Source organism: Macaca mulatta, chromosome 5 (assembly GCF_049350105.2).
Source record: "Macaca mulatta isolate MMU2019108-1 chromosome 5, T2T-MMU8v2.0, whole genome shotgun sequence".
Taxonomy (NCBI): Eukaryota; Metazoa; Chordata; class Mammalia; order Primates; family Cercopithecidae; genus Macaca; species Macaca mulatta.
The window spans coordinates 54,980,830-54,994,052 of record NC_133410.1 but is presented as its reverse complement, the minus strand read 5'-3'; the positions used below and the strand labels follow the sequence as shown (position 1 = coordinate 54,994,052).

General features: G+C 32.9%; 1 protein-coding gene and 1 non-coding gene across 3 annotated transcripts in view; both read left to right on the top strand.

Moving 5' to 3' along the window:
• The window catches only part of BMP2K (BMP2 inducible kinase), a 143,370-nt gene that overhangs the window by 73,160 nt on the left and 56,987 nt on the right, over positions 1-13,223 (top strand). For both annotated transcript variants that reach the window (XM_028848477.2, XM_028848476.2), the window contains exons 7-8: positions 2,677-2,809; positions 11,964-12,067. In XM_028848477.2, the coding sequence (XP_028704310.2) occupies positions 2,677-2,809; positions 11,964-12,067 (237 nt within the window). The remainder of the gene's footprint in view (positions 1-2,676; positions 2,810-11,963; positions 12,068-13,223) is intronic.
• LOC114678574 (small nucleolar RNA SNORA18) lies at positions 11,238-11,369 on the top strand. The gene has a single exon (XR_003730009.1). It is a non-coding gene; the product is annotated as a small nucleolar RNA SNORA18 (small nucleolar RNA).

Here is a 13,223-nt window from a genome sequence, read left to right as displayed (position 1 = left end):
AATTAACAATAGGTTTATTAGTTAATTAGATCTCCAGCTTACATAACTCAAATTTCGTTTGCTTTCTGCAGCATTAGCATTTGACTCATTGAATGGCTTATAGTAAAGATGAAGGTTATTATAATGTAGAAAGCAAATTAAACTGGATCTTAATTTATAAAATCGAGGTATTAGAAGAGGTAATTATGGAGGTCTTTTCTGGCCTAATTTTGTGCTGCTGTTGAGTTCCATATTACCTGAAAAGAGTATTTCAATAGCAGATAAACAATAGGCATCATACTTTTCGTTTTGAAGCCATTGAAGGTTTATTGAAAAAAAATTATTCTCTGAGCACATGACTGTTATCCAATACCTTAACAAAAAGGAGGAGATCCTTTTTTGGGTTATTTTTTCCTCAGACTTAGTATGCCAGTGAGGTAGCATACTAAATTGTCAGTGATACTTTTAAAATTTGTACTGTTTATATATTAGTTACGGAGTAGAGATTCCGTGATGGGAAAAAAACAAAAACAAAAAAACCCAAAAAAACAAAAAACCCATAATTAGAGAACAGTGTGTTTGTATGCTTGAAAGAGGGAGAATTTTAATTTCCATGATGCCATTTTTATGCTGTCTTACTTAGCTCAGCTGAAACACAAGTTTGCTACGTTTTAGGTGTGAATTCAGTAATATCCAGAAAAAAATATTCAATTCACATTGGCCAAGAACTATATCTTTCATCCTGCTTCAACGTAGTACTGATTCAGAGTTACGATATTGAAGTATGATATTGAAACATTTAGCACTTCATATTTTAGAAAATAATTATTAAAAAAAATTTTTTTTTGCTTGGAAGTTTGTTTTAGGTTGTTATTTTTATCCTGAGATTTAGGATGCTGATTTTATAAAGTATTAGAAAATTCATTGGTTCCCTTGTACATTGGTTCCCTTGTTTCTTGTACAATTAGAAAATTGTATTAGAAAATTCACTGAATTTTCTAATTAGAAAATTAATTAGTGAATTAGAAAATTCACTGGTTCCCTCCTGTTTCTTGTACAATTCTCATTGAGATGGATAAAAAGGGAAATACCTTTGATGTGAAAAAATTAGTATACCTCATTGTGTTCACACTTTACGAAGCAGAGTATTTAGATTTATATATTTTTAAAGTATACTTGTGTTGCTAAAATTGTTATCTGGGAACCCTACAATATTTACTCTAACACAAGACAAATTCCTAAAGTTTGATTGACAAAATAAAACTGGCTAAAATGGAGATTTTTTTTTTTGCCTAGACTATCATCTAGACAGTGCAAAGAAAGATGTAATCTAATGTGGACATTATACTATTAATAGCATTTTTTTTTAAGTGTTGTTAAGGGAGCCTTATGTTCAATTTGCTGTATATGAGCTGAAAATATCTTCCTTCAAGAAAAAAGCATCCATAAATCTTTTGTAACCATACAGAACTGGTTATCCCTACTTCAAATCTTTATAATTTTGTCATGTAATAACCCAGTAATTTTTTTGAACTAACATTAAAATTTTTAGAGCTTTTGAACTGTTTTCATTGGAATATTGCTACAATATTGAAAACAATCTTTTGTAAATTACTGTTACTGAACTCACCAAGGGTGTTTAGGTCTATTATAATAATTATAAAAATTAATTCATAATAATTATAAAAATTAGTGCACTTGTTAGCTGAGTTTACTAAGTTGATACGTGGAGAAAATTTAACAAAGGAAAGCTGACTTGCTAATTTTTAGATAATAAGGCTAAATTTCAGTATTGCTGATGTAAGTGTATACTAACTTGGATAATTTTATACAATTTGGTTAGAATTGGAAATACCCCTTACACTCTTAAGGCCTGTAGGTGACACTTCTTGAGAAAAAGTAATGATTTCTTGAGCCAAAAAATCACTTACAAAAATTCCTTCTCAAGTTTAAGCTGTTAGCACCTTAGCTAGAAATTTCCTGTGCTACTTTTATAGATGCAATTGGTATTTTAGGGTGTTTTGCCCTCATTGTCAGCAAGTAGATTTATTGGTGCGTTGATAGTTACGAAGCCATGCAGGTTAAGCAGACAGAGCACTTCCCTTTTGAATTTTAATATAGATTACCCAGGTTACAAATACAAATATAATTAGTATAATGTGCAGTAGAAGTTGGAGGGTTATATCTAGAAACAGAGAACTTAATTTTTATAGTGTAAAATAATGAGGTGTGCCTGGTAAATAGTAAGAATTTACTGATGGTTGTCTGATAAGTTTAACTGTGCTGGCTAATTCGTATTTGGAATCCCAGAACTTTTAAACATGCTTTGTACTGAATTTGTAAAAATACTGTTAAAGAAGAAGCCTTGTACTTTGTTGGTTATATGCTAGTTTTGTACTAAGTATATATCTTCCTGTGGAAGAAATAAAAGTTTAATTTTTTTCCAAAAGGAACAAGCTACTTCTAATTTTTATGATACCATTAATTCGGCCAACTAGCCACAGATGTGATAGAAGATCATGGAAATGATAGTTAAATGTCTTTTCAAAAATTAAATGTATTAATTTGAGAAATAATTTGTAAAAAGATTGTTGCAGTATAGAAACATGCCTTTTTAAAAATAACATTTAGTTTTTGGCTCTTTTTATGTCTTGCTTACTTGAGCTCTAATGATATTCATGCTTCTTTGGTTTACAGGCACTGGGATGTCTACTCTATAAACTTTGTTTCTTCACTCTTCCTTTTGGTGAGAGTCAGGTTGCTATCTGTGATGGCAACTTCACAATCCCAGACAATTCTCGTTACTCCTATAACATACATTGCTTAATAAGTAAGTATTCGGAAATATATATGAAAATATTGTAGGATACTGTACTTAGGGCCTACTATTTACATTCCTTTACTTAAATCCAGTCTGTATTTCATATATTATAATTTTGTGAAACTATAGTAAAGAAAAAAATATTTAAAAAGGTGTTTGAAAACTTACATAAGAATGAAAGCAACCTAATTATTGATTAATATAGATGTTTTTAAGCCCCTCAGTAAGATTTAGTAGCACACACCAAGGGATAATGTCAGAAGGGCTAGTCTCCGAGAGGCCCTAGATTTCAAAAGAATACTTGAGTTTTTCTTCCAACCTCCTTTAAGATTTTTTTCTTCCATTTTGGTAGGTACTGTAATTTAACTTTTTATATATCTACACGGTAAAATTTATTAAAAAGGTTTGAGGAGGGGGAAGGACCACCAGCTATTAAATTAGGAAGCTACAATATTTAAACAGCTCCTCTTAACATGGGGTGTGTCTAGCATTAAGTGTGTCTAGCGTTTCTGCTTTGTTTTCTGCATTCAAGTGCCCCTTGTTGTAGCTTCCAGCTCACTGGAATAGAAAAGAGAGAAATAGAAATATATTTGAGGTTTGTGTGATGAAGATGGCAGTTCAACTTTCTCAGCCATTTGTGGGCAAAAAAAAAGACTGGATCTCTATTTCATTCTTTATGCTAAAATTGCAGATAAATCAAAGATTTAAATATAAAAATAAAACAAATGTACTTGAAGAAAATAAGTGTGAAATTATTATAACAGTAGAATATGGAATTTATAAGCTAGACATTTAATCCCAGGAACTGTATTAAAAAAAGATTAATGCATTGCCATATAACTTTAAACCATTAAAAGTTCCCCCAGACTCATGAACCCAAACTCATAAATTAGAAATATTTGTTACTCATTTGATGTGTCTAAGTTTTATAATTTTTGATGGTTGTGTAAATCATAAAAGGGTAAAAATTCCAAAAAAGATAAAAAATGCCCAAAAGAAAAAGGGAGCATAGAAGAAATCTAGTCTGACTTGTGATTTAATTTGCTTACAGTAGTAGGATCTTATTTTCTTGTGATCAGGTTTTTCTTTTTTTCTCTGTGTGTGTGTATATGTATGTATGTGGGAGTGTGGTGGAGTTATGTGTGTTTGTGATGGTAAGATGGAAAAAATAAATACTACTGATAATTTTAGATCTAATTAGGCTCTAGTTAATTGATGCATTACAGTATATTATATGCTTCCTTTATTTGTCAGTAAATGTGCTAATTTTAGTTTTTATCGTTGCTAGTATAAATTTGATCGTGTATTATGTCTTTGGACTTATTTCTGAGAGCTAGGCAAAAATAACGAAAGGTTGAAAAAACATAAAAGCATTCAAGTCAATCTGAAATTATATTTCTGGTATTTTACCTCCTGTCAGAGGGCTTTATAGACTTTTAAAATACTGTATTGAGTAGTAAAAGCTTAATAGAGATTTTAAAACCATAATGTACTTACCTGTAATGTAATGTGTTTTAGAAAATATTTAGATTCTTCACAATTTTATTCTTTTGCTTTGTCTTCTTTAAGAGACAAGGTCTCATTCTGTGGCCCAGGCCCTGCTGGAGTACAGTGGTGTGATCAAAGCTCACTGTAACTTCAAATTCCTGGCCTCAAGCGATCCTCCCACCTCAGCCTCCTGAGTAGCTGGGACTATAGACATGTGCCACCGTGCTGGGCTATTTTTTAAATTTTTGTAGAGATTGAGTCTTGCTGTATACCCAGGCTGGTCTCAAACTCCTGGCCTTGAGCAGTCCTGCCACCAGTCTCCCAAAGTGTTGGGATTACAGGCATGAACCACCATGTCCGGCGTGCGATTTTATTTTTTATATTTTTCAAATGTGGCCTTTTGTGTCTTTTGCCATTTTTTTTCAGTGTCTCTGTGTTTATAATATGTAGTTAGTGATTTATATTACTTTTAAATAAATCCTACATTCAGAAAATCAGGAATTCCTAGCTTCCCTCGTAGTTTTTGAATGTGAAACCTTTGTCAGTTTTGTATTCATGCAATGTAGTTTTTTCTATATATTAACATAAGATAAAGCATAAGAAGATATACATCTTTTTAGTATTAGTTCCATTTGCATCCATTTCATAGCACACAGAAATTTTGAAAATGAAATAGCTTTGACAAATCTTTGTTAAAACTGTATGGTTTGTGGTTACTTAAGAATTTGAATATACTTTTTCTTGTTACTAATTTAGGTCAAGAGTAGTTACCATTATTTACTCTTCATAAAGCTTAGTTGAACTATTAAGTTCTTTCTTTCCTGGAGACTTTTCCTCTTAAAAGTAATGGAGTCAATTGTTTAGAACTTTTCTTAGCTTTTGTTAACTCTCCCAATAGACAAATAATGGGGCCAACATGGGGGATGAGGAAAGAAGCACTTTGCATTTCCAGATCCAAGAGTTGAATTTAGAGAACCATTTAGAGGAGAATGAGAAGCGTAACTAACAGGATTACTGAATGGTTATGAATAATGTACCGAAAGCTGGCTGCCTCAGTTTTCTTTTGGCTCCTGTGTTGTAAGGTGATTAAAGAAGTACATTGCAGAGATTAAGAGCAAGACTTCTAGAGCCAGTGTTGGATTGCATCTGCTCTGTCTGTTTGGTATGGAACATTGAGCACCTCCATTTATCTCAGTCTTCCCATTTCTAAAAGGGTCATTTAAAAAGTACCCACCTCTTAGGGTTATTGTGAGAATTAAATGAAAGACGAAAAGTGCTTTTTAGTAAGAGATAGCCTTTAATACTGCAGTCATTATTACTGTAACAACTAGCACTACAACTACTCTTGATATCAATATTACAATTCTTTATCTAACTTAATTTCTGATTTCTGGATAGGGGCAGGACATGCTGTCAGATACTAGAGCATACTTTCCCTGCAGAAATGTCTTCGGATGCTTTGAAGTGGAATTTGGTTTTATGGGTTAATGGTGGATCTACCAAAGGCTTACCATAAATTATCATCTATTCTAGAATATACTGTAAATATAACTACTAAGATTATTTTTCTTATCTCCTTATTTTGTACAGTAAGGTAGTGATGAACACCAGGTAAAAGTTTTTGTTTTTTTTTTTTTTTTTTAAACTTTTGGGTCTTCTCACTTATTGCTTTATGGTTTCTTTATCTTTGCTCTTAAGAGCTCATGTATTGGGGCTAAATTTATTATTATTTTTATTATCATTTATTTATTTTTTGAGACCATGTCTCACTCTGTCATCCAGGCTGGAGAGCAGTGGTGTGATCTTGACTTACTATAACCTCCACCTCCCAGGTTCAAGTGATTCTCCTGCCACAGCTCCCTGAGTAGCTGGGACTACGGGCCTATGCCACCATGCCTGGCTAATTTTTATATTTTTAGTAGAGATAGGGTTTCACCATGTTGGTCAGGCTGGTCTTGAACTCCTGACCTCGGTGATCTGCCTGCCTCAGCCTCCCAAAGTGCTGGGATTATAGGCATGAGCCACCATGCCCAGCTATTTATTTATTTATTTAGAGACAGGATCTAGCTATGTTGCCCAGACTGGTCTCAACCTTCTGGGCTCTGATCTTCCTGAGTAACTGGTACTATAGGTGTGAGCCACTGTGACTGGTTCGATTAGGTTTAAATTTATTTCAATACCCATATTGTGGGAAATCAGGAATTTGCTTGCTTGTTTTTACTAAATTCAAATTTATTATGGAAATTTAATAATTTCTACAAATACTGACAGAGCAGTGCAATAAATTTTCATGTACCTCATGAAAATACCTCACCCATCCTCAGTGGTTATCAATTCATGGCCATTCTTGTTTCCTCTGTAACCTCACCCACCCTCTTCTCCTATATTATTTTTGAAAAAAAGAATCTCAGCTACTTCAAAGTACCTTTGAAATGAAAGATTAAGATAGGGTTTCCTTGGAGCTTTTCAATCATCGGCTCTGGGTTACTACTTGAATAGCTGTAGAGAGAGGGCTCTGATCAGTAACTTTTTGGGGTAGTTACTAGGACTATTCCAAATGTATTATCCTGGCATTATTTAGTGCTACTTAATGTTTTAGTTATGATTGAACATATTATCAGCTATTAAATTTAGTTTCATTTCAGCACCCGTATAATAAGGTATGTAGGACACATGTTACATAGTAACATGTAAGTTTCTGTAACAATGTCTAGGTTAACAGATAGAAATAATGTTGATGCATGAAATATTTATGGTTGGAAAATTAGAGTGGATGTTTCCATTTCAGGGAAATTAAGGGTAATAACTTGAAGTTTGTAGGAGAGAACAATGTGTCTTTATGGAGGGAAAACCAAACAAATTTTAAGCAGAAAAATTGTTTTGAGACTTCTATCCAAAGTATTTTCTTTTTAAATTTGTTGAGCTATTAGATTAGAGATGGTGGCTTAACTTTATTTAGGCCCAGGCATGGATCCTTTGTTTTGTGTAACTTGATGGTAACTACTTTAATTTTTGGCTTGGGTCCTTGACTAAACCATAATATAAATTGACTGCTGCAACAGCAACTCCTTTAGCTTCTATTTTTGTTGGAATGTGCAGGGATTTTGTGCTTTTCTATGCAATATTAGTAGAGGCATAATTAATTGAATTGCCTCAGACCAGTGTCTACATCAATAGGAAATATTGTTGTAGTTTAGTCATATACTACCTTCAGTACTGAAGCTCTATTTTGTGTTCTTAGGTTGTGTTAGTAGTATTTGTGTCAATAGAAAGATTTACACAATTGAGTGAGCAGAGGAATATTATTTCTTGTGGCTAAGTTTTAAGAAGTTGATTTTATATTTATAATAGAATCAGATTCAGTGGTAATGGTCTTGTGATGATTCACGTGATCATTTTAAGTTGAGTTAACAAGGGTGTATTCTAGCTTCTCTGCCTTTTTTGTTTGTTTTTAGACCTAATCACAAAATACTACTTTTAGGTGAACTGAACACATAGATTCCTTAATCCGTTTCTTTTCCCCAAAAGCATATTTTGTTAATAGATGATATAGTTTTATTGTCATGAAGTAGCAATTAATAAAACACTAAACTCGAGGTTTAATTATTTGCAGGAGAAAATGGCTTTAGAAAAACTATAAAAATTGAAGGGTCAATTTCTTGCCTTTTTTTTTTTTAAAAAAAAAAAGAGGCAGGATCTTTCTGTCGCCTGTGCTGGTTTGCAATGGTGAGATCATAGCTCACTGCAGCCTTGAACTCCCAAGCTCAAGCCACCCTCTCACCTCAGCCTCCTAAGTAGTTGGGATTACAGGCGAGAGTCACCATGCCTGAGTGAAATTGTCCTTCTTCAATCAGTGTTTAGCTGTATTAAATGTGAGACCTCTGCACTCTAGACTACATCCTTCAGTAATCCAGTAGTACATTTTGCAACCCATTCTCTTGAAGAGTTCAGTAAATTATATTATCTTACTTAAGTGCTTAAAGATGCCTTCATGATTTTTTCCTTTTTTTAACTTGCTGATAATACTCAATTTAGAAATATTCAGAGATAAAAATGTAGCCAAGAGTTCTACCTGTGGGTTTTAGGTATGATTATTCATCTTTTCATACTTTGAATTTAGAACCAAGTCAGAGATGGTCCACTGGAGCTCATCAGGTAAAACTGTCAACTTTTTAGTATTGATAAAGCAAATTGCAGAATGAAATTTAGATCTAAAGCCAAAGGATCCTGTTTCTGTGTTCGCAACCTTCAAATTTACAAACATCCAGTCATAGGCAATGCTGAAAAACCTTCGACTTCTTTCACAGAGGCAGGTTACTTACAAAATATGGCTCAGCAGAGAACATGTATGTTCTTAAAATAACCTGTTCTGAAAGAAAGATCACCAGAAATTGACGGATGGAGTTGCTTCATTCTTTTTTCTAGTCTAGCAATATGACAAATCACTATCTTTCCCATGGGGGAGAATGAGTTATAGTAATAGAGATAGTGGCACTACACTAGCACAGTGGCTTCAAACTTTTTGTGACTGTGATTCAATATATTAATAAAAAATATATTTTAGTTATGACCTGGTATACACACCACACACAGAATATACACACGTAAACTGAATCACATTTCATGAAATATTGCTTTTACCATATTAATATACTCTAATATTTTCTGTTCTTCTTTATTAAAATAAATAGTAGTTCTGACCTTTTGAGTTGATTTTATGTCACATAAATGGGATCAGTACAGTTAGGCAGACTAAACTGGCTCCAGCAGATATATTCCCACATGAAAACATGACCCAGGGAATGCGAGGTCCTTGTGTTTGCTTATAAGATAATATCAATTCTACCTGCAACCTAGCTACCTAATCATTAGAGGATATGGTGTGCTTAACTTGAGTGACAGAAATACTTATACCCATATAGGTTAGGACACAAAATCTCAAATTTATTTTTTTCTCCCTTGGTGCTTCTCAACTGCTATGAAAGAAAACAAAAGAAAGAAAAACCAGGAATGCCTGAACTATCATTTAATTCCTCTCTGGATACTTGAAAAGTTTTTCTTGGATTAAGCCAGGCCACAAAAGAAATACATTCTTATACCATACCCCTTTCTTTTACTGCATGGCATTTAGGCCACTAGTCCATACTGATAGAGTGTTTAAAACATGACCCTGTGTCACTCACTGCTGTTCCTAAGGATGTTGTTCACTTTGTGTGAGCTATCTTTAGAAAGACTCAACGGAGAATTTGCTCTCTAGCTTTCAGTATCACGAATAGTGTTTTTCCTTAGCACCTGATTTGTTTTTGTATTAGATACACTGTGATTCATGTAATGGATCATATTGCCCTGTTTATATTGACAGCTAAAAAATGGAGAGCACATTTTGGGCCTGCATTTATGACCAAATTATATGTAGTTTATAACTTACCTCATTATCCTGTCCAACCCCCAAGCCATTATTTTTCCGTTAGTTTTAATTTTTTTATATATTAAAAAAAAAAATCTTAGTTTTGTGTGCCACTTCAAGTTCTTTATAGGACTAAATATGTATAATTAGCTATTGTTGAAATTAGATTTTAAAAGCCAAATAAATTTGTTAGAATAGAAAAATAGGACTATACGTTTGTGAATTAGGTAGATTTCATGTGATTTGTTTGGTTTTTAAAATTATATGAATGAATAAGTATTTATTGTTAACAGTATGTTTAAATTTATCCCGATTTTGTGTACGGGTGTTATGTTAAAAACATTTAATATCTGTTGGTATCAAGATAAAATAAACTTTGTGGATTCCTCAGATCTTTTCTGGATTGAGTTTGAATATAAACTAGCAAATATTAGAATTAAAATGTTTTTAGTTATTTCAATCTAGCAGTGGTGGTAAAAATTATTAAAAATTCAATTTTATAAGTGATGTATGTTAGCATTATAAATATCTAAAATCAAGTTACATTCAGAGTTTTTGTATATTTTACACTGAGCTCAGAATCTCTCAAGTAAATTATAACTTTCCACATAACTGTGTTTTTAGCCAAAATAAGTTTATCATGTCATTGGAGATGTATCACACATTCTGTATTCAAAATATTACTTAAATTTGAAGGGAAGATTTAATTCATTTTGAGTTATAATTTTATGTAACCCATTTACATACTTAGATCTCTCTATACATTTTTTTATTAGTAAACTTAAGAATATCATCCAATTCTTTAAATTTTACATTTTAAGTAGTTTAAAAAGGATTTAAACATTATAACAACTTAGTGTTAATTAATGAAGCAGAGGTAGACTTTGAGATGTCTTAACAAAATCTTTTACTTATGGAATTGAGTATAAATGTCAACCTTGTGAAATTTAGAATTAAAAATTATCCAAGAAATAGAGTACTACCAAATGGTAGTCGTCATTTTGGTAGAAAAAAGATCAGGCATTTCAAGCAATGCTGTAAGGTTGTTTTGAAATCTGTTCATAAAAACCATAAAACTCTGCCCATATTTCTGAGCATGATATGGATAACATGTTAAGATACAGAACTATGGTGAATGTTGTTAGCATCAGTATGGGAAGAGAGCATGTTTTTGGAAAACGACAGTGCCAATCCTTTACTACTTTGTTAGATTATAATGTACACAATTGAGACTTTTCTCAATGGTTCAGGATCACTTAAAAATTAATACAGGTATTAATTATTTTGAATAGAATTATTTTGAGTAGAATTATCTTGAAGGACCTTTTTACTATCGCCTTGGAACTTTCTTGAATAATTCCCCAGTGTTCACTAAACTCACTTTTTCTTTTGTGTCACTTTGTCAATAATCATGTTTGTCATTCATACTTGTAGTGTAGGCCTGTTCTGTGACTGATCTACCCTTAGCTTGGGATAATGCTTTATTTATAAAATAGCAATTTCTGCATTTTCTTTAGGTATGAATAAAGTTTGCTAGAATCGGTTGAGGTCTGTCCCAATGGGGCTTTTCCTGTAGCCTGCACGTCGTTGGAAACGCCTCATAGAGTAACTCTGTGGTTTTACTTTACTCACAGGACTATTGTTAGATCTGTGGGAAGGAACTACAAGACAGTTGCTAAAAGTTTGAAAAAGACAGTTACTAAACGTTATGAAAAACCAGATAATCTACTTTTTTACTTTAGGTATTGGCATATTCCACACATCTGTACCATTCTTGAGTGATCGCTTAGGAATGAATGTGATTTGAACTCATTCATGTTGAGAGGGTGTCAGATTGAGAACCAGGCAGATCCCCACCACCTACAGTATGAAGGACCCTAAAGTAAATTGGTTGAATAAATTAAATCCCAGAGATTCTTGGTGAATTTTGAAGTCTTCCTCAGTATACCCATATTAAAAGGAGATGACGAAGCCAAAGTAATTGTGGGCTGACATGACAACTGGATCAGTTTCATTAAAAAGGGCAAACTTGAAGATGACTCCAGCTCTTTAGAGGATCTAAAGGGACCTTGATGGACAGTGGAAGAAATCACAACATGGAATTCCTTGAATAAAAATTTATTGACTTAAAAAAAAAAATTTGCTAGAATCATCACTGATCTTAGAATGGAACAGAAAATATGTATTTTTTTATCTTATAATGTGTGCTGCTACGTAGTATAATGTGTGTTTCATAAAACTTCTTAACATTTTTATCTATTCTTTCAGGGTTCATGCTTGAACCAGATCCGGAACATAGACCTGATATATTTCAAGTATCATATTTTGCATTTAAATTTGCCAAAAAGGATTGTCCAGTCTCCAACATCAATGTAAGTAGGTTTTCAAGTAGGATATAAATTTAAAATTCATTTTATCATATGTGAATATATTTACTTTCGGAGTTACTTTTTTGTTTGTTGCTGCTGTTAAACTACAGAGTTACTTGTTTCATGACAAGTGGTCTGATTGTGTGTTTGATTATATTTGTGGTACAAAGCTTCAGTACCCAGACTATGCACTGAGATACCTTGGGGAACTGCAGCAGACTCAGGCAGCATATTTTGCATTTTTGAGGAAAACACAGGGACATCTTTGTGACCTAGCACAAACTAATTTTATTAAGTTACTTGGGCCTAACCGTTTAATAAACAGGACTATTAGATTTTTTTTTTTCTTAGAAGTAAACAATTACTGAGATACTGAGCACTGTGTTAACTAAGTTTGGGGAACTTTGGTTTAAAGAGCACAGGCATTGTTAAGTGGGAACTAAACAATGTGTACGCATAGATATAGACAGCGAAGTAATAGACATTGGAAGCTTAGAAAGGTGGGAAGCGGATGAAGGATGAGAAGTTACCTTATGGGTACAATGTACACTATTTGGGTGATGGTCATACAAAAGCCCAGAGTTCACCATTATGCAGTATATCCTTGTAACAAAACTGCACTTATATCCCCTAAAACTTAAAAAAAATTTTTTTTTAAAAAAGCACAGGCAGTGTAAACAGAGAGACCCAGATTCAGTTTTGTCCTTATCAGTGACTGACTTTGAATCTTTTGGTAAGTTACTTTAATGTCCATTTCTTTTTCTGTAAAACACGGATAGTAATTACAAGGATTACATGTAATTAGTCCATGGAAGGTGCTCAGTTGGCAATAGTTAGTATTATTTAAAAGCTTTGAATTTTATTCACTGTCTGTACAGTGCATTTAACTACATTAGGTGAATCGTGTAGGGCAAGTCTCTGCCAGTGTTAATAAAGGTCTCTAGAATCATCACTGATATAAGCCATTCTTGACTTTGTAAAGATCATCTGGCCTGACCTGTTTCTGTAGGGTTTCCTTTATGTGTAACTTAATCTACCCCACTAAGAAAAAAAGAAGGAATGTGGTGCCTTTCTTTTTTTGAAGCCCTTGCCATATTGATGTATTATTTTCTCTGTTGAAGCTGAAAGCTTTGCAGTTCTAAAAGTAGATAAGTAGACT